General features: G+C 39.8%; 1 protein-coding gene across 1 annotated transcript in view; it reads right to left on the bottom strand.

The window, feature by feature from the left end:
- Positions 1 to 278: 278 nt before the first annotated feature.
- tbc1d5 (TBC1 domain family, member 5) overlaps positions 279 to 19,518 on the bottom strand; it is a 331,916-nt gene continuing 312,676 nt past the window's right edge. The window contains exons 24-25 of the mRNA XM_078418008.1: positions 11,707 to 11,883; positions 279 to 2,093 (exon numbers count right to left, since the gene is read on the bottom strand). Of these exons, the coding sequence (XP_078274134.1) occupies positions 1,767 to 2,093; positions 11,707 to 11,883 (504 nt within the window). The 3' untranslated portion in view covers positions 279 to 1,766. The remainder of the gene's footprint in view (positions 2,094 to 11,706; positions 11,884 to 19,518) is intronic.

Here is a 19,518-nt window from a genome sequence, read left to right as displayed (position 1 = left end):
TTGGTCATAGAATTTAAAGATAATCAATTTCCTGAAACGTTACAAGATTTCAGAGATGTGAACTCTCTGGGAAATCTCTGGGAAATCCCTGTGAAATCTCTGGTGGACAATTTGTGCCAGGACGAAATAAATTTGCATACATTCATAACCATTCATATAATTTTCCTGTTGAATGGAACCTTATGGGTTACATTTTGGACTTGAATACCACACTCTGTTTCCAAGACATGTAGCTATCTTAAGCCGGCGTGTGAAATTAGTCACTGAACATGGTCTATTGATAATTTTATTCTTTTTTTTAAAGTCTGTAATATTTCAATTCATTAAGCAAGTTCTGCGCCATTAGAATCATCATTATGTTTCTGGACAAAATTATCTTCTGCAATTTAATTTGTATAGTTCAGAATAAATTACAGGTTGTGCAAAATAGTTTTATCCTCAGTACAATACATGGTCCTGTAAGTCTATTCGGTAAAAAAAATCTTTTTATACTGACAATTTTGTTTAATAACATTGTTTTCTATATAATAGGTCAATATTTCAATAAGCACATCATTTGGATATGGCATTTGGTGTACATTCTAAGTAGTTTCTGGGTGGCTCACTGTTGTATTAAAAGGTTAAGAGATTTTTCATAAAAACACTGCAGTAAATCTTGGTACAATGCTTTCCAGTGATTTTTCTCAGTTACACACTACACGTTCTTTATGTACCACATCCAAAATTAAGCTTTGTAGCAATAATTTGTAGAATCAAGTACCACCAATGGGAGCAAAATCTATGTTACAGCAATTGCTTGGTGGAATGCAGCAGATTCTTAGTGTAGAAACGGTATAAAATATGCAGGCAGCTACTTTTAAAACAACTACTCAGCAATATTGACTCTATCTACAAAGCCCCCAGTGCCCAACTTTGCAAATTGTTCCAAGGCGAGAGTACATACAAGAGAAAGTATTTGACTAAAGATATCATTGCTAATATTGTAAAATTGGAAGCACAATGTAAACACATTTCAATATTATTTTGATGAAGTATTCAAACAGCAATTAGCATAAAGGGCTATAAAGCTCCAGACTCTGAATCAAATTGGCAGATTAATAAAACGGCAATAGTCTGATTTCATGTATAATCATTATCAGATAGAGAGGCGTTAAGGATCCAGGGACTAAGAAGTCCAGTGCTTCTACAAATTAAAGGGAAAACACACTCGTACTTTTCTGCATTTCAAAATGCCATCACAAACTTGGGGGGGGGGGGGGAAGTACCATTATTAATTAATAAATTATTTATCCCGCCAATAGTTATTAGAAATACCCATATAATTTCAATGTCTGAAATTGGTATATTTTGTTTGAACAATGAAACTCCCAAAGTCCTTTTTCTGCTGAGGTGATGGTGCAGTGCAGTGAAGCAAGCACAATCTCGCAGACGGATTTCTGCACTGATTTGTATACTCTTGACCACCATAAGAAAAAAAAACTCTTACAAGGCATACCAGTTTGACCTACTTGGGAGAGAAGCCAGAAGATATCTGATGGGTGGTGTGGAAGTGAGATAGTCAAAAGGTAAGGAGTTACATTTGATATCTCTGAACCAACATTTAATTACATTCCAATATTCTTTATTAAACACAGGTATATATAAACATTATACCACATTCAAGCTGAGGGAAGAGAGTTTCAGTTGTTAATCCTTACGGAATTTTGTTAGTGTGCAGATAAATGACTTTTGCATTGATGGGGAGAGTAGTTCTGACTGAGAACCTTTCAGATGTCCAGAGGGCTGACAATTGTGAAATCGGAATCCTTGCTGTTGCTGCTGTCATCATCTGGACTGGATTCGGAGTTGCTGGATGGTAGGCACAGAACCCCACCTGTCAGAGGGTCAGAGAAGACGGAAGACTGCTGGGTATGTTTTCCAGTAGCTTCAGAGGCATGGGATGCTCGTAAGGTTTGTTGTTTCTCTGATGTGGCTCCTGTTCCTTCCAGTTTCTTGGATAAGTGCTCATGCATTAAGTCATCATCCTCTTTTGAGACTAAGATGTAGTCATCCGAATTTCTACCGTCTGAATTCAGGGAAGTCAGCGACGTGACCTAAATATAAATATGGCACCAGATAAGAACCAGATTGCCACCATCTTTCTTTTCTATTTATGATGTTAAAGACCACAATCAAAATATGTTCCCACTTTTCAATCATGCCGAACCCCTAAATTTTTAAATTAAGTTAATGGTTCAAATACTAAGCTGATCAATACATGCTATGGATGTACGTACAAAAGTTACATTTCAGATTAGAAAATAACTGCACAGTGTCGCAGCGGTAGAACTGCTGTTTCACAGCACCAATGACCAGTGTTTGATCCTGATTATGGGTACTGTCTGTGCGGAGTTTGTACGTTCTCCCAGTGACCACATAGGTTTAGCATAGGACCACATAGCACCAATGACCAGTGTTTGATCCTGATTATGGGTACTGTCTGTGCGGAGTTTGTACGTTCTCCCAGTGACCACATAGCTTTGCTCTGGTTTCCTCCCTCATTCACAAAGACATACAAGTTTGTAGGTTAATTGGCTTCTGTAAATTGCCCCTAGTGTGTAGGATGAGAAACATAGAACTAGTGTACTGGTGATCAATGGGCCTGTTTTCACTCTGTATCTCTAAACTGCTCTTCTTTGTTTACATATATCTAACAATTATTTTTTTAAAGAATTAGATGTAAATTTAATCAGAATTCTGTCCAGATTTTAAACTATTACAATGTTTATCAACTTCTATTTAAAATTTGGGTATTTGCAGAGACATATTCAAACACAGTTTATGCAAAAAAAACCCTAAACATCTTCCAAAGTTTTATTTTGATAACCTTTCATTTACCTTCCATGGTATAGATGCTATAGGCGAAATAGAGGTGGGGATAGAGGGTGAGTTGCTTTATTTATTCAGGTAGAACATCTCAGCAATATCTGAAATGACATTACCGAAGGACTGTCCAATGGGTTGAGCTGGGAAATAAAAAGGGGTGATCACCTTGTTGGGATTGTATTATTGTCCCCAAATAGTCAACGGGAATTGTAAAAACAAATAGGTTGGGAGATTGTCGGCAGCTGCAAGAAAATTAAGGTTGTCATAAATCATTGGATTTTAACTTTGTGTCATTTAACTAAGTGTCATAGTACCAAGGCCTTAGATGGGGTAGAATTTGTCAAATATGTTCAGGAAAAGTTCCTCAGGCAATATGTGGAGGGGCCTTACAAGGGAGAGGACAAAGCTTCACCTGTTTCTGTGGAAATTAGGCAGGGCAAGCCACTGAAGTTTCAGTGGGCGAGCCTTTAGGGACCTGCAACCAAAATGTCATTAGCTTTAAAATAGTTAGGGACAGGGCAGGGCTACAGGTTGTGAATTGGCACAAGGCTGACTTTGATGGCATTGGGAACTTGCAAAAGTTGATTGGAGTAGGTTATTTGCAAGCAAGGGGACATCTGGAAAATAGGATGCTTTGAAAGTGTGATAATGAGAGTTCAAGGAATGCATCCTCCTGTTGGAGAAAGGAGCAATGGATGATGAGAGAATTTGAGGGTTTCGTCAATAAGAAAAGGAGGCATGCATCAGGTGTAGGTAGCTGGGATCAAATGTATCACTGGAAGAGTATAGGGGACCGAAGAGTATAGTTAAAAATGAAATCAGGAAGGTAAAATAGGGCCATGAGATAGTGCTGGCAGATAGGATTAAAAATAATTCAGAGATTTCATGTATATTAAGAGAAAAATAGTAATTAGAGAGAGAGATAGAATAGAGCCCTCGGAAACCAAAGTGGTTATCTATGTATAGGGCTGCATGAGATGGGGCAAGGTCCTCAATTAATATTTGTTTTTAGCATTAAGAGAGACATGAAAATGTGTAAACTTGGGAATGTTAATGGAGATGGGTTGAGGACAATCCACATTATAGTCAAAGAGGCGCTGGACATCCCAATACATATGAAGGTAGGTAAATCTCCTGAGCCTGATAAGATATACCCAAGGACATTGTGGGAAGCTGGAGAAATTGCAGGAGTCCTGTCTTAGATAGAAGAATCATCATGAGACGCCGGAAGATGGGAGGGTGGCTAACGTTGTGCTGCAGAGAAAAACATGGAAATAGTGAGCCCAACATCTGTGGTAAGAATGTTACTGGAGAAGATCCTGAGGGATAAGATGCATGCATTTTGGTAGACAGGTTGATTGAGGATAGTCAGTATGGTTTTGAAGGTGGGAGATCATGTCTCACAAAGTTGAGTGAGTTTTTTGCAGAAGTTACTAAGAAGGTTGATGAGGGCAACACCACCGTCTTTATCGACCAGCAAGGCCTTTGATAAGGTTCCACTTGGTAGGCTGCTGTAAAAGGTTGGATTGCTTGGGATCCAGAGAGCTAGCTAACTGGATACAGATTTAACATCATGGTAGGAAGCAAAGGGTAGTGGTGGTGGAAGGGTGTTTTTCAGACTGGAGGTCTGTGACCAGTGGTGTGCCTCAGGGATTGGTGCTGGGTCCATTGCTGTTTATCAACTATAGCAATGATTTGGAAGGGAATGTATAAGGCATGATTAACCAGAGTTGCAAATGACTAAAATAGATGGTATTGGACATGATGAAGATGGTTATCAACAAGATCCTGATCAGTTGGGCAAGTTGGCTGAGGAATGGCTAATTGGAGGAATTTTGACAAAGATCTTTGTATCTAATCTCTTCTGCCATATCTAATCCATATCTCTCTATATCCGTATGCCTAAAAATCTCAAATACCATGATCGTATCTGGCTCCATGGCACCCTGGCAGTGCATTCCAGGCACCCACCACTGTTTAAAAAACCCCGCCCCTTTCACCTCAAAGCTAGGCCCTCTGGTCTTTAACATTTCCATCTTCTCTTACATTAAGCATTCTAAACTTAAATCACCTGCAATTTTTCATTTAATGTAACAACAGTCAGGTAAAATTGAGGAATGGAATATTATTTTTAATTAGGAAATTAGAATTTAAGTGATGCTTTTGAATTGTCTCATCAATTCTTGATTTAATGTTAGGCCGAGGGCAATAGCACTTTAACTAGCTGAGAATGATGGCAGTGCATTAAAAGATCATTCAACAACTGTCATGTTCATTCTCTGGTGAACCATTCTACCGGTCTCAGCTGTAAGATGTACTTTGTTGGCTATTTGTTGAACGTGTTCTATAAATCTGTTAGAAATTTAGTAAAATGCATTTCGTAAACATCATTTAAGAACAGAGGCATATTCTTGGAAATATTGTCCAGGATGCCTGTCATCCTGGCCAGTCATCTATTCCATGCCCCCTTTTCCAGAGATATTGCCATGTATCTTGTTCTTAATTCAACCTCATTCCCTTTTTTTCCCTCTCTCCATAACATGTCAAATTTCCTCACATGAATTTCTAGGAATTGAGTGAAAAAATGGCAGATCTTTTTGCAGCTGTATAAAGGGCACATTGGAGTTGCAGAAGAGGTTCACTGGGATGTTCCCTGGATATGAGTGTATTTGGAGAGATTGGACAAAATTTGATTATGCTCTTTGCCGCATCAGAGGATGAAAGGCAACTTGATTGAAGTTTATAAAATTATAAGGTAAGTAGAGTCAGCAACTTTTTCCAAAGTGGAAATGTCAAAAACTAGAGGGCAAAGGTTTAAGCTAGAGGGGAAAAGTTTAAAAGAGATGTGAGACACGCTTTAAAAAAAAAGTTTTATGAGAAGGTGGAAGCAAATACAATAGCAATATTTAAGAGGTATTTGGATAGGCACATGAACAGGCATGTAATGGAGGGTTATGGACCATGTGCAGGCAAATGGGATTAATTTAATTTGGCATCAAGGTCAGTGCAGACATGGTGCCTGTTTCTATGCTGTAAACTTGTGTTTCTATTATTTTTAGGTAGAATAGCCTCATTGGTGGCAATGGAAATGGTAGCAAATCTTTGTAACTGATTTGTAAGTCTGGGTTTTTGGCTGAGTTCAGTACATTAATTATATCATGGATTTGTTAATAGTTCTTGCAAATTTTTGACTGTCTAAGACAAACTGCTATTGAGCTGGGAACTGTTCTACCACATCAAAACTACACTAACAGCCTACGAGGGCCAAGCATAAGCAGGCTGGGGTTAATGGAAGATCAACTCAATTGATCAGACCATTCTGTTGCATTTTAACCACTTCTATCCCCAAAGTTCCCCTTTACTTGAATAACGTTTCCGTTCCACTCACTGGGAAAATAATCAAATTATACTCCCTGAGGGAATCCATTTTAGTGCTAATATAATTTATGTGCAATAAAGTAATATGGATTTTAAATGAAAATTAACATGTTTGTTGCTAAAGGCAGTGATTTTTAATGTTTTCTGATAGTCATGGACATACATTATCTCTGGACCCGAGGTTAAACAAAAAAAAAGGGGACATTTATCATTTGTGTTCGGTGAAGTGAGGTTTGTTTGTCTTAAAACTGGACCCTTTCCCTCCTGGAGAATGTGTTGATACAGAGTAAGGGAAGCATTTGGCCAATGCCACAAGTGCACCTCTGGGACACGGACTGGAATTTGCCTGTTCCAACCACTCTGTGTTCCCACAAAGAAAAGTCGCAGCCAGCATGCGGGCAGGAAAGCAGGTTTGGTGGGTCAGGGACCCAAGTTAGCTGAAGATGGATCGGAAGGTAGGTTGTATATAAGGAAAAATAAATGAATGTAAGCTGGGCAGAGTCTATGTTGTCCATGCTGGATGGAGTCTCTCATTCATAAAGCGTGAAAAAAAATCATGATCTATATTCAGTCAGCTTTGAGTGTTTTTGTTTTTGTTTCAAAAAGAAGGATTTGACCATCAGATATCAGTTTCAGACTCCTTTTTGCAGATCACCTTCTGTGGCTGGCAAAATAGTAAAAATATGCAAGATGAGAGCAGAAAATCCTGGAAATATTCAGCAAATGAGAGAGCATCTGTGAGACAGAAAAGGATAAAAATCCAGGTCAATGAACTATTGTTAGAAGAGGAAAGTTTTGAAAACATTGAATTTTGAGTTAGAGAGAAGGGGAGGGGTGGAAAGAATGGGAGGGAGGATATCTGTGATTGGGCAGAAACCAAGTGGTTGTGTCTGAGATACCGTGAGTTTGTTAATGGAGAAAATCTGCCTGGATGAGGTATGAAAAGAGGGGAAAAAAATGCTAGAACTGTACAAAACACATCTCTCTTCCTCTCACAGCAGCTGTTGTCTGGTCTGCTTAAGGTTTCCATGATTTTCTTCTTTTGTTTCAGATGTCTGGCATTTGCATTTTTACGCATATAGTTCTGGTATAGAAACATGGAAAATAGGTGCAGGAGTAGGCCATTCAGCCCTTCAAGCCACACCGCCATGCAATATGATCATGGCTAATCATCCAGAATCGATATCCTGTTCCTGCTTTCTCCCCATATCCCTTGATTCCATTAGCCCTAAGAGCTATATCTAACTCTCTCTTGAATACATCTTGTGAATTGGCCTCCCCTGCCTGCTGTGGCAGAGAATTCCACAGATTCACAACTCTATGGCTGAAAAAGCTTTTCCTTATCTCAGTCCTAAATGGTCTACCCCTTATTCTTAAACTCTGACCCCTGGTTCTGGACTCCCCCAACATCGGGATTTTTTTTCTCTGAATCTAGCCTGTCTAATCCCTTAAGAATTTTATATGTTTCTATAAGATCCCCTCTTATCCTTTGAAAGTGAATATAAGCCCAGTTGATCCATTTTTCATCATGTCAGTCCAGCCATCCTGGGAATTAACCTGGTGAACCTACGCTGCACTCCCTCAAGGGCAAGAATGTCCTTCCTCAAATTAGGAGACAAAAACTGCACACAACACTCCAGGTGCGGTCTCACTGTACAACTGCAGTAGGACCTCCTTGCTCCTATACTCAAATCATCTCGGTATGAAGGCCAACATACCATTTGCTTTCTTCCCTGCCTGCTGTACCTGCATGCTTACTTTCAGTGACTGGTGTACAAGGACACCAAATTGTCCTTGAGTTAAATCAAAATGAATTGTTTTTATACTTTCAGGCTAAATCAGTTCCTCCATTCATTTGCAGAGGGTCACTTTCGGAATATTTCATTACAAAATAATACCAATAATTATTAGTTATTAATTAATTACTAATAATAACAAGAATTAATAATGGAAAAACTATTGTTTAAAGGTTACATTTAAAAAAATTGTTTCCTCAATGTGTTATGCTTTAAGGGGAGAGGTTTAAATTTTCAAATCTGGTTCCTTCTGTTCATTTGCAGTAGATTACTTTCTGATTATTTCATTGTAAAATCATACCATTGTGCAATAATTATCAATAAGCATTAACTATATTCATTAATAATGAACTATTGTTTAAGGGTGGCACATGGGCGTAGCTGGTAGAGCTGCTGTCTCGCAGTGCCAGAGCCCCGGATTCTATCTTGACCTCTGGTGCTGTCTGTGTGGACTTTGCACTTCCTCTCTTGTGACCACGTGGGTGTCCCCCTGGTCCTTCAGTTTTCTCCCACATCCAAAAAAGGTGGGTTAATTGGCCTCTGCAAAATTGCCCTTAGTGTGTAGGAAGTTGATGAGAAAATGGGATAATATAGAACCAATATGAATGGCTGATATGAAAGTCATTATCATGAGTTGTAAATAGTTAAAGCCCCAGCGTTGATCTGTGCACACACATCTGGTTACAGATTATCTTAAATGACTAATTTATCTTGGTTCTCTATTTTCTGTTAGCTAGCCAATTTTCTATCTATGCTAAAATATACTAACTGTCATGAGCAGTTTGCTTTTATCCGACTGCATTGAATGGCTTTTAAAAATACAAATTCACTGTAATCGATCCTGCTCATTTGCATCCTTTTAATTGAGTGAGACTTGTTGAACACGATATTTCTTTCATTAAATGATTTTGACTCTGTATTTTAATTTTCTAAATGTCCTGCCACTAACTTCTTCGAAATGGATACAAATATTTCCCAGTGAAAGATGTTTGGCTAACTGACCTATATTTTTCTATTTTCTCTCTCCTTTCTTGAATGTGGGTGTTAAATAGATACCTTACTGGAAACTAGGAACATTTTGGAAGATAAGAACCAACCAAAGTGCCACCTTGCAGTCACTTCTGAATGATGAAATTGATGAGTTTGTGGCCAAGTTTGCAGATGATATGAAGATAGGTAGAGGCAGGTGGAGGCAGGAAGAGGGTCTCTGCAGAAGGACTTGGACAGGTTGGAAGAGTAGGCAAAGATGTGGCAGGTGGAATACAGCGTAGCAAACTGTGTGGTCATGCACTTTGGTCATAGGAATAAATGGGGAGAGGATTCAGAAATTCGAGGTGCAAAGGGACTTGGGAACATTAGTGCAGGATTCCTAAAAGGTTAATTTGCAGGTTAAAGAAGGCAAATGCAGTGTTAGCAATCATTTCGAGAGGACTAAAATATGAAAGCAGGGATGTAATGCTGGAGGCTTTATAAGGCATAGGTCAGACTGCATTTGGAGTATTGTGAGCAGAGTTTTTGGAAGGATCTGAAGAAGGATGTGTTGTCATTGGAGAGGGTCCAGTAGAGGTATAGGAGAATGATCCTGGGGATGATTGGGTTTGCGTATGATGAGTTTTTGTTGGTTCTGGGCCTGTACTCGCTGGAGTTTAGAAGGATGAGGGCAAATCTTATTAAAACTTACCGAATAGTGAAAGACCTGGATAGAGTGGAACTGGAGATTATGTTTACCCTAGTAGGAGAGTAGAGGACCAGAGGGCACAGCCTCATAATAAAAGGACGTACCTTTAGAAAGGAGATTAGGAGGAATTTCTTTAATGAGAAGATGGCGAATCAATGAAATTCATTGCCACAGATGACTGAAGGCCAAGTTTTCAGGTATTTTAAAAATGGAGATTGACAGGTTCTTAATTGAATGGTAGAGCAACTCAATGGGCTGAATGGCCTGATTCTGATCCTCAGGCTTATGAACCTATAAACAGTACAGCACAGCAACAGTCTATCGGCCCATGATGCCAAGTTAAACTAATCTCTGCCTGCATGAGATCTATATCCCTCTAGTTGCCTATCTAAAAGCCTCTTAAATGCCCCTATCTTTCCTGTCCCCACCACCACCACATACTAGGCACACGCCACTCTCTGCAACAACAAAAAAAAACATGGCCTGCACATTTCCTTTAAACTTTGCCCTTTTCACCTCAAAAATATGCCCTTTGGTCCTTGGCATTTCCACCATGGGGAAAAAGGTTCTGACTACCTTATCCACGTCTCTCATCATTTAATATACTTCTGTTAGGTCTCTCCTCAACAGACGTTCCAGAGAAAACTATCCAAGTTTGTCCAACTTTGTATTATAAATATTACACTTTAATCCAAATAGCAATCTGATAAAGAGGGAGAGCAAGCAGGAGAGCAACAGGAATCACAGAAGGGTTGACCCCAAAACTATCCATGTTCTCCACAGATGCTGCCTGACCCACTGAGTTACTCCAGCATTTTGTGTCTTTTTTAGCATTCTGATCAACCTTCTGCAGCTTCTCTAAAGCCTCCACATCCTGTGATTGGGCGATCAGAATTCCATGCAATACTCCAAATGCGACCTTATAAAAGTCCTACACAGCTGCAACATGATTTCTTGACTTTTATACTCAATGGCCTGACCGATGAAGGCAACCCTTCATCCTCTACCACTGTATGTACTTGGACCCCAAGATTCCTTTGTACATCAATGCTATTAAAGGTTTTGCCATTAACTGTACATTTTCCCCCTAGCATTTGATTTTCCAAAGTACGATACCACACACTTAGTCAGATTAGACTGCATCTGCCATTTCCACATCCATTTCTATATTCCGCTGTGGATTTTGACAGCTTTCCTCACTGTCCACAATTCCACCAATTTTGGTGGTGTCTATAAACATACAGATCAAAGTTAGTAGTAATTCAGTATGAATTTAAGAATTCATCTTCAATAATTCAAAGTAGTTGTAATTTTTTTGTCATGGATTGGATCATTTATTTATAATGACAGCTGATAGGATCTGACTTTGCATGTCCTGCAGGGCACTACTTAATAGTTTCCAATGCAATCATGTCATTGACTGGTTTTACTGTAATGAAAATCAAAGTCACAGGACATTTTGTTTATAGACAACAATCATTGTTCCTAATCAAAATCCAACATGTTCAATTTATTCAGTGAAACACAGAACACTGGATTAACTGAGCAGGTCATGTAACAACTGTGGAGGGGATGGATAAGCAACATTGGGTTGGGACTGAAGAAGGGTCCTGACCCAAAATGTTGCCTATCCTTTCCCTCTACAGATGCTGCCAGACCTGCTGAGTTACCCCAGCATTTTGCATAGGCTTCCAGCAACTGTAGTCCATTGTGTCCCCAGGTATCCAAAGAATATTGTAATGCTATTAAAACATATTTTACACTCAAATATTTCACTATACACATTCAACAATAAATATTTAGAAATTCACTTCCAACTAGTTACAATGCAATTTAAAATAATTCTTCCTAAATTACGATATATTATTGCAGATGAAGCACAGAATTGAAATTGAATTTATAATTTTGACGTTAATGTGTGGCACATTGTCATGCTTAATAACCGTTTCATCAGACATCTGCCAAACATCTTTATTTGAATGGATTTACCTCTTCAGTTTTCACCGTGGTCTGCATCTCCCTGTCAGCTTGCGGCAGCTTTATGCACTCCCCCTCTGCTCGGTTATTGGAACAGTAATGGTTATCTGCTATTGTAATCTCTTCGTTTTCCTCTGCCTCCAGCTGGCTCTGGTTAAAACGCAGGGAGCCTTTCAGAATGTCTTTAATCTGTTTGTGTAGAAGAAATTGAAGACAATGAATGGTTACTTTAACTTTTTGAGGTTGTTGACTTTTTAAATTAAAGGAGGATCTGGTGTCAAAAAGACACATGATTTAGTTGTAGCAGTGGTGATCCTGGAGTTCCTTTTGCAAAAAGAAAGGAAAACAAAAACCTGTTATTAGGGATTAAGCACTTTCTGGACAGGAAAATGGTCATTCCTCCACTGTTAAATGCCCCTATGTTAATCCACAATTCTATGGTGTTTGGAACAGGCCACAGGTAATCTCCAGAGATGCTTCCTGACTCACTGAATTACTCCACATTTTGTGTCCTACGCAAGATTACAGCATCTGCAGTTCTTTGTGTCTACACACATAATCTTCCATGGCTCAGTATCAGTGTAAGAATGAAGGAATAATTAATGCTGTAAATCTTAGTTACCCAGCCAATTAATGCCACAGGAATGAATAATTTTGAAACCATTGTAGGTCACACATTACACATAAGTAATGCTTAAAATCTAATTAAAATTACACTTAAACATAGTTATCGTAGTTAATTTAGTGAATATTTCAGGTCAAAATATAGGAAAATATAAATGAGCGAGAAAATAGAGGGCTGTCCCTAAACACTGAGCAATGGTTTAAAAAATGTAAATAGTTATGCAAGGTTTAGTTTTTGTATACTATTTCCCTGAAAGGTTTCTAGTTTAGGAGGCCTTTTGATATTGATTCTAACTTTCTTCTCATTCCTTAGTTCGTATCTCTCCAACATCATAGACAAAAGAGTAATGACCAAGTGCAACCCACATCAAGCTGTTGACCTGCAGCATAGATACTTAGAAAATATATGACATGGATGACTGAGATGAGGAAAAACTTTTTCACCCAGAGAGTTGTGAATCTGTGGAATTCTCTGCCACAGAAGGCAGTGGAGGCCAATTCACTGGATGTTTTCAACAGAGAGTTAAAGCTCTGAGGGCTAATGGAATCAAGGGATTTGGGGAAAACGCAGGAACAGGGTACCGATTTTGGATGATCAGCCATGATCTTGAATGGTGGTGCTGGCTCAAAGGGTCGAATGGCCTACTCTTGCACCTATTTTCAATGTTTCTATAAGCTAGGTTAAATTAATTGTGACCACAAATAAAGGAATTATGCCAAAGAACCATGATGGATGGGGGTTAAAACTAACAATATATTGAAATACGAAGTGATTGAGAAATAAAACCTTTTAAAGGATCAAGTTCGAGTAGCATCGAGTTAGCATTGATAATTCACAGAATTGATTGATCATCCTCGTGCTATGAATATTATAGGTATTACATGTTTGATATAATAGCCTGTCAGACAAACCTTTTTTCCAGCCATATTCCTAAGTTTCAGAGTTATGTTGGCACCTACAGGACTCTCAAGGCCAACATATGACACGATATATTCTAGATATTGAAAGTCATTGTCATCTATTAGGCGTGCTCACCCTGAAATTAATATACTTAAGTGGATGAATTTGGCACAGGGGTATGCCACTAATGTTCAGTAGGAGATCAGTGTTACATTCTGGGATTTCAAGCTGTGCTGCCATACAGGAGGTTTGGTGTAACATAGTACACCAAAAATGCATCAACTGAGGAAACCTATCTTCACGATCCTTGAAAAGGCTTAAATTAACATCTCAGGTCAAAGATCCTTCATCTGAATTTCAAACATAAGAAAACAATCATATGTTAAGTTGCAGCGACAAACAGATAATGTTTATAGGTTGTCTACACTCATTCACATCCATTCCCTCTGTTCTCCCCACAATAACTTATCTCAGCAGATCATCAGATAAATGGCATCAAATTGAAATGATAGCATTTCTTCTTGATCTGCTATTTCTAGCTTGTGCAGATTTTGTATTGAGGGCATCTGTTTAATCAGTTGCTTCTATCAGATTATTATTCACTCATCAGTTAATACCTTTCATGTAAAATTAATGCACAAGTGGGTAACTTTGATAGTAAATGCTTTTTGACTTTACATCTGCTCATTGCCTGAAGATTCATAGAACATAGCACAGCAACAGGCCCTCTAGCCCTCAATATCTATGCAGAACATGTCAGGTTAAACTAATCTCCTTTGCCTGCATGTGATCCATATCCCTCCACTTCCTGCATATTTGTGTGCCTGTCTAAAAGCCTTTAGATTGCCACCATCATATCTGTTTCCACCATCCCTGATAGCTGGTGCCAGCCACTCATCACTCTCTATGGGGAAAAAAAAACTTGGCCTGAATATCTCCATTAAACTTATTCCCTCTCACCTTGAAGTTGGGGCCTCTAGTATTTGACGTTTCTACCCTGAGAAAAATATTCTGATTGTCTGCCCTATGTATGTCTCTCATGATTTTATATGCTTTCATCTGTTCTCCCTTCATCCTAGACACTCCACAGAAAACAATCCAAGTTTGTCTAAGCTTCTCTTATAGATAATCCCCTCTAATACAGGCAGCATCCTGGTAAACCTCTTCTGCACACTCTAAAGCCTCTGCATCATTCCTATTACTGGGACGACCAGAACTGCAGCCTAAACAAACTCCAATAAAGCTGCAAGGTGACTTCATTACTCTTGTACTCAATGCCTCAACTGATGAAGGCATACCATATGGCTTTGGTAAACGAGCATCTGCTGTTCCTGTGTCTATATCATATACTTTACTTCTTGTTCTTTACTTCTCTATCTGTTTGTGGTGCTCCTTGGAGAGCTATGGAGTTGGATCCTAAGATCCCTCTCTATATCAATGTTGTTAAGGGTTCTGCCATTAACTGTATACTTTCAACTTACATTCGATCTCCCTAAGTGCAACACCTCACACTTGTACAGATTAAACTCCATTTGCCATTTCTTTGCCCATATCTGTAACTTATCGATGGTTTGCTGTATCATTTGACAGCCTTCCTCAATGTTCATAACTCTTACCATTTTTTGTGTTTTCTGCACACTTCCTAACCAACCCATGTACATCCAATTGGTTTGTATAGATCACAAGTATTCTAGGTCACAGCAGAGATTCCTGCAGAGCATTACTGATCACAGACCTCCAGTTAGAAGAACACTATATTAGCACTTTCTTCTATGGGTAAGGCAGTTCTAAATCTAAATTACCAAGACACTGTGGAGCCCATACATCTTAATCTTTTGAATTAGCCTACCATGACGAATTTTAATCAAATGCCTTACCAAAGTTATTTGAGTAAATGACTTAACCCAAAGTCAATTAATTTGAGACAACATCCACCTCATAGATGTGGAAGCTATTGGCATTTCTGATTGTCTACTCTGCTACAGGAGTCCCCACTAAATGTAGTTATACATAAACGTGAATACTTACAATCTCACTTATTTTGATTGTAAAAACATATTGGTCAGTGGCTCTAAAAGAAACTGAGCCTCTCTTAAACTTTGAGATGTAGAAGTGCACTGGCTCGTCCCCTGAAGACCAGAGACCGAGCGAATGGGGCGAGGGGCAAGGAGGGGAGAGGGCACCAGGGTTTTGCCAACCGTGCCCTCGTTACTGGCTGCGGAATGCACCCGTGGGGAACAGGGTTGGATGGGCGAGCAGAGGGATGTGGCGTCCAAGAAAGGAGCTGGCTGGGGGCCCGCAGCAGCCTGGGACTTACCCGAAACAGGCACTGCTCACAAGAACCAAAACGTGGACTTTGAAAATTACCCCAAAACATTGTGCCTCTTGCATGCAGGCTCAGTAGACTATTTCTGTACACTTATTATTTGGGGATTGGGGAATCGCAATACTCCACTGGACTGATTGTAAGATAAAGAATTTCACTGTGTTTACAATTTTGCACATCTGACAATAAGAGCACCAGTCACCATTCTTCGGTTGGTGTGTCTGGCTGTGTGTTGTCGTTCTTTTATGCAATGGAGCTTTCTTTGGTAAGTGAATAGTAACCTGATAGAAGCAACTGACTTAAAAGTCAAGATTAAAAAGCAAAAACCACAAATGCTGGAAATACTCAACAAATCAAACAGTCAACATTTAAGGCTGGTAATCTCTCATCAGATAAAACGATGTCTGTCTATTCCTGTCTGAATGTATATTTCCAGTATTTATGTTTAAAAATAGACTTGATTATGTTTCAATTGCATTCAAATATTAGTAGAATTGCTGTTGGCGAAACATCCATGATGCCAAACAGTAATGACCTTGCTGACTAGACCAAGTGGACCTGTTGGGCCCATTCCTCGTAGAGGGGGAACAGGGAAGGGGAGACGGTGTCGTCACTGAGTGAGCCCTGGACTCAAAGCCACTCCTGTATTGGTGTAGCACCCTCAACCCCCCCCCCCAACTCAATCCCCCTTATCCCCCCCTCCCCCCACTGACCCACTCCATCCCTCCTACCTCACCCCCACTTGTCCCTCCCCTGCCCCACCCCCACTCCCCCAGCCCTGCTTCCACCCCCATTCCCCCCTCACCTCCCTCTCTCCTGACCCCCACCTCCCCTACCCCCACTCTCCTGCCCCCACTGTCCCCCTTCCCCCCCACCCCCACTGCCCCCTCCTCCCCCCACCCCCACTATCCCCCTCCCCCCACTCCCCCTCCCCACCACGCCCACTCCCCTCCGTGGAGCCGTTGGCTGCGAGAGGCACTTAACAGCAGTGCAAGTCTCCACTGGGGCGGGGCCAGGGCCGGGAGAGGTGCGAGGGGAGAGGGGAGGGAACGACTGAGGCTGGGCTGCGTTGCCAGCAGCCATCTTGTTTTGGCGAGTGAGGAGCAAATGAAGTCGAACTTGGATCATTGTGACGTCATATGCTGAGGAGTTTCAGGAAATGGGTTAGAAAGTGAATTTTTAAACTTTAAAATGTCTGTAGCTTTAAAAATGTAGGTTCAATTTTGAATGAGAGTTGTTAGAGATTATGCCCAGGATAATGGTGAGTAACCTGGTGCAGAAATTGTGGCGCTGTGGTGTACCGTTTTGGCTGTGCGAAGCACCAAAGTTATGATGCACACAAACACACATACACACGGACAGAGAGTTTTAGTAATATAGATAGATTATGAGTTATTTTGTCTGCTGTGATCAACTATCTATCAGATTCACTAACTATTAGAGCTATGATTATGAAACCTGTACAATTATAAACACAATGCTGTGTTTATCCACAAAATGTTGGATTATTTTAATTGAGTATACAGAGGTGTCAAGTTCAAAGAAGCATTGCTGTTGATTCTGCACTCCACTAACTAGTCATTCAACTGTATTAAAAGCGGTTATGCTAAAAAAGACAGACGACATTGGTTCAAAATAGCAGCTCATCAAAACCTTTTCAAGAGCAATTAATTCTGGCCTTAATGGTACTGCTCATGTGTAAAAAAAATCAATTGAAATACAAAATAATTATTATGAGCAATACTATGGAGACATTGAACCAGAGAATGGTCCACCTTTGCCTCAGTTGGACAGGGTGTTAGTGAGGCGGCATCTGGAATATTGTCTGGCCTCTCTTGATCGGATAACTCCCTCTCTTCCCAGGAATTAACCTGGTGAATCTCATTTGGGCAGCATCTAATACTGTACTCTTGTTACGACAAATTAATTTCTGGAAATTAGAGGGTTGTCTTATCAAGAGAGGATGGACAGATTTGTATTCCTTGGAGTTTAGAAGAATGAGGGGTAACTTTATTCCATCATATAAGATCCTAAGGATGGAAAGACACAAAGTGCTGGAGTAACTCAGCATCTCTGAAGAACATGGATAGATGGCGTTTTGGGTCGGGACCCTCCTCCAAACTGATTGCAAGGTTGGGGGGGGGGGGGGGGGGGAAGGAAAGCTGAAAGAGAGAAAGGGCAGGACAAAGCATGGCCAGTAATAGGTGAACACAGGCCAGGAGGTTTTTTGAAAGGTGTCTGTAGCAAGTGGTGGAAAAGGCCCAGTCCATCATGGGAATTGAGCTTCCCAGCAACAGAGGGATAAAGGCAGCGAATATCATCAAAGACTCACACCATTGGCTATGCTTTCATCTTGCTGCTACCATCGAGAAGTAACCGTTACCTCCAGATTCAAGAACAGCTTCTTCCTAACAATCATCAGACTCTTGAACCACAGCCACAACACAATCTTCACAATGAACTACTATGGACTTTGTACGGGTTGCACTACATACGTTGGCCTGCAGTAATATGTTCTGGTTACCTAGTATTATTGATCAATTATACTATTATTGATTGTTATATATTGTGTTGTTTCAGTGTGTATGTAAAGTTGCAGCAATTAAGAATTTAATTGTTCTGTACCTGGTACATATGACAATTAAACACCTGATTCTTTTAGTGCGCATATTTTTTAAGGCGGCAAGATACATTGAGAAAGTAGTTTAGCAAAGTCTACACTTCATAAATTTTGAGTAGAAAAGCAAAGATAGTGAACTTTATAAAACTCTAGTTAGGCGATACTAGAGTATTGCATCAATTTCTGGTTAGCACACTTTAAGATAGGCCAAGAAGGTTCATGAGTGTGGAGGGTCGATTCAATAGACAATAGACAATAGGTGCAGGAGGAGGCCATTCGGCCCTACGAGCCAGCACCGCCATTCAATGTGATCATGGCTGATCATTCTCAATCAGTACCCCGTTCCTGCCTTCTCCCCATACCCCCTGACTCCGCTATCCTTAAGAGCTCTATCTAGCTCTCTCTTGAATGTATTCAGAGAATTGGCCTCCTCTGCCTTCTGAGGCAGAGAATTCCACAGGTTCACCACTCTCTGACTAAAAAAGTTTTTCCTCATCTCTGTTCTAAATGGCCTACCCCTTATTCTTAAACTGTGGCCCCTGGTTCTGGACTCCCCCAACATTGGGAACATGTTTCCTGCCTCTAACATGTCCAACCCCTTAATAATCTTATACGTTTCGATAAGATCCCCTCTCATCCTTCTAAATTCCAGTGTATACAAGCCTAGTCGCTCCAGTCTTTCAACATATGATTCAACGGAATGGCTCAAGGAATGAGGGAGTTCAGCTAAGCTGAAGAAACTGGGGTTCCTTTCTCCCAAGTAAAGTAAGTCATGGTAACATTTCAATAGAGGCAAACAAGATAATTGCTGATTTCAATTAAAAAAAAGAAAGCCATTCCCATTGGTTGAAAGTGCAAGGACTGAGAAAACAGATTAAAGAGGTAAGGGAAAATATGAGGAAAAAGTTTCTATGCAGTAAAATATAATAACCTCAAATTTGCTGCCAATTAGGGTGGTTTCTAAAGGAATTGCGATAGGCACTAGGATAGAGCAAGGGAATGACACTGAATTGGATCGCTTTACAATGAGCCAGATAACATTTTCTCTTTCTCGTCTATTTTTCAAAAGCACAAGAATTAGAATGTGGTGATCCCAAAATAATGACAGCAAATTGGAATAAAACCTACTGAGAAATTGTGTACACAGTATTACAGAAGGTAAAATTTAAATATGTAGTCAAGAGTATGTAATTGTCATATGTACCGAAACGGAACAATGAAATTCATACTTGCAGGGCTGGAAATACAAAGCTTTTGGAAGATATTTATAGAATTACAAACATAAAAACTATTTTGCTGTTATCTCATCAAATGTCAAGACAGCTATTGAAGAAATTAGAAAATAGAACTTTT

The sequence above is a fragment of the Rhinoraja longicauda genome, chromosome 2, assembly GCF_053455715.1.
Source record: "Rhinoraja longicauda isolate Sanriku21f chromosome 2, sRhiLon1.1, whole genome shotgun sequence".
In the NCBI taxonomy this organism is placed as follows: domain Eukaryota; kingdom Metazoa; phylum Chordata; class Chondrichthyes; order Rajiformes; family Arhynchobatidae; genus Rhinoraja; species Rhinoraja longicauda.
The sequence above is the reverse complement of the archived record's forward strand: the minus strand, read 5'-3'. Positions and strand labels throughout refer to the sequence as shown.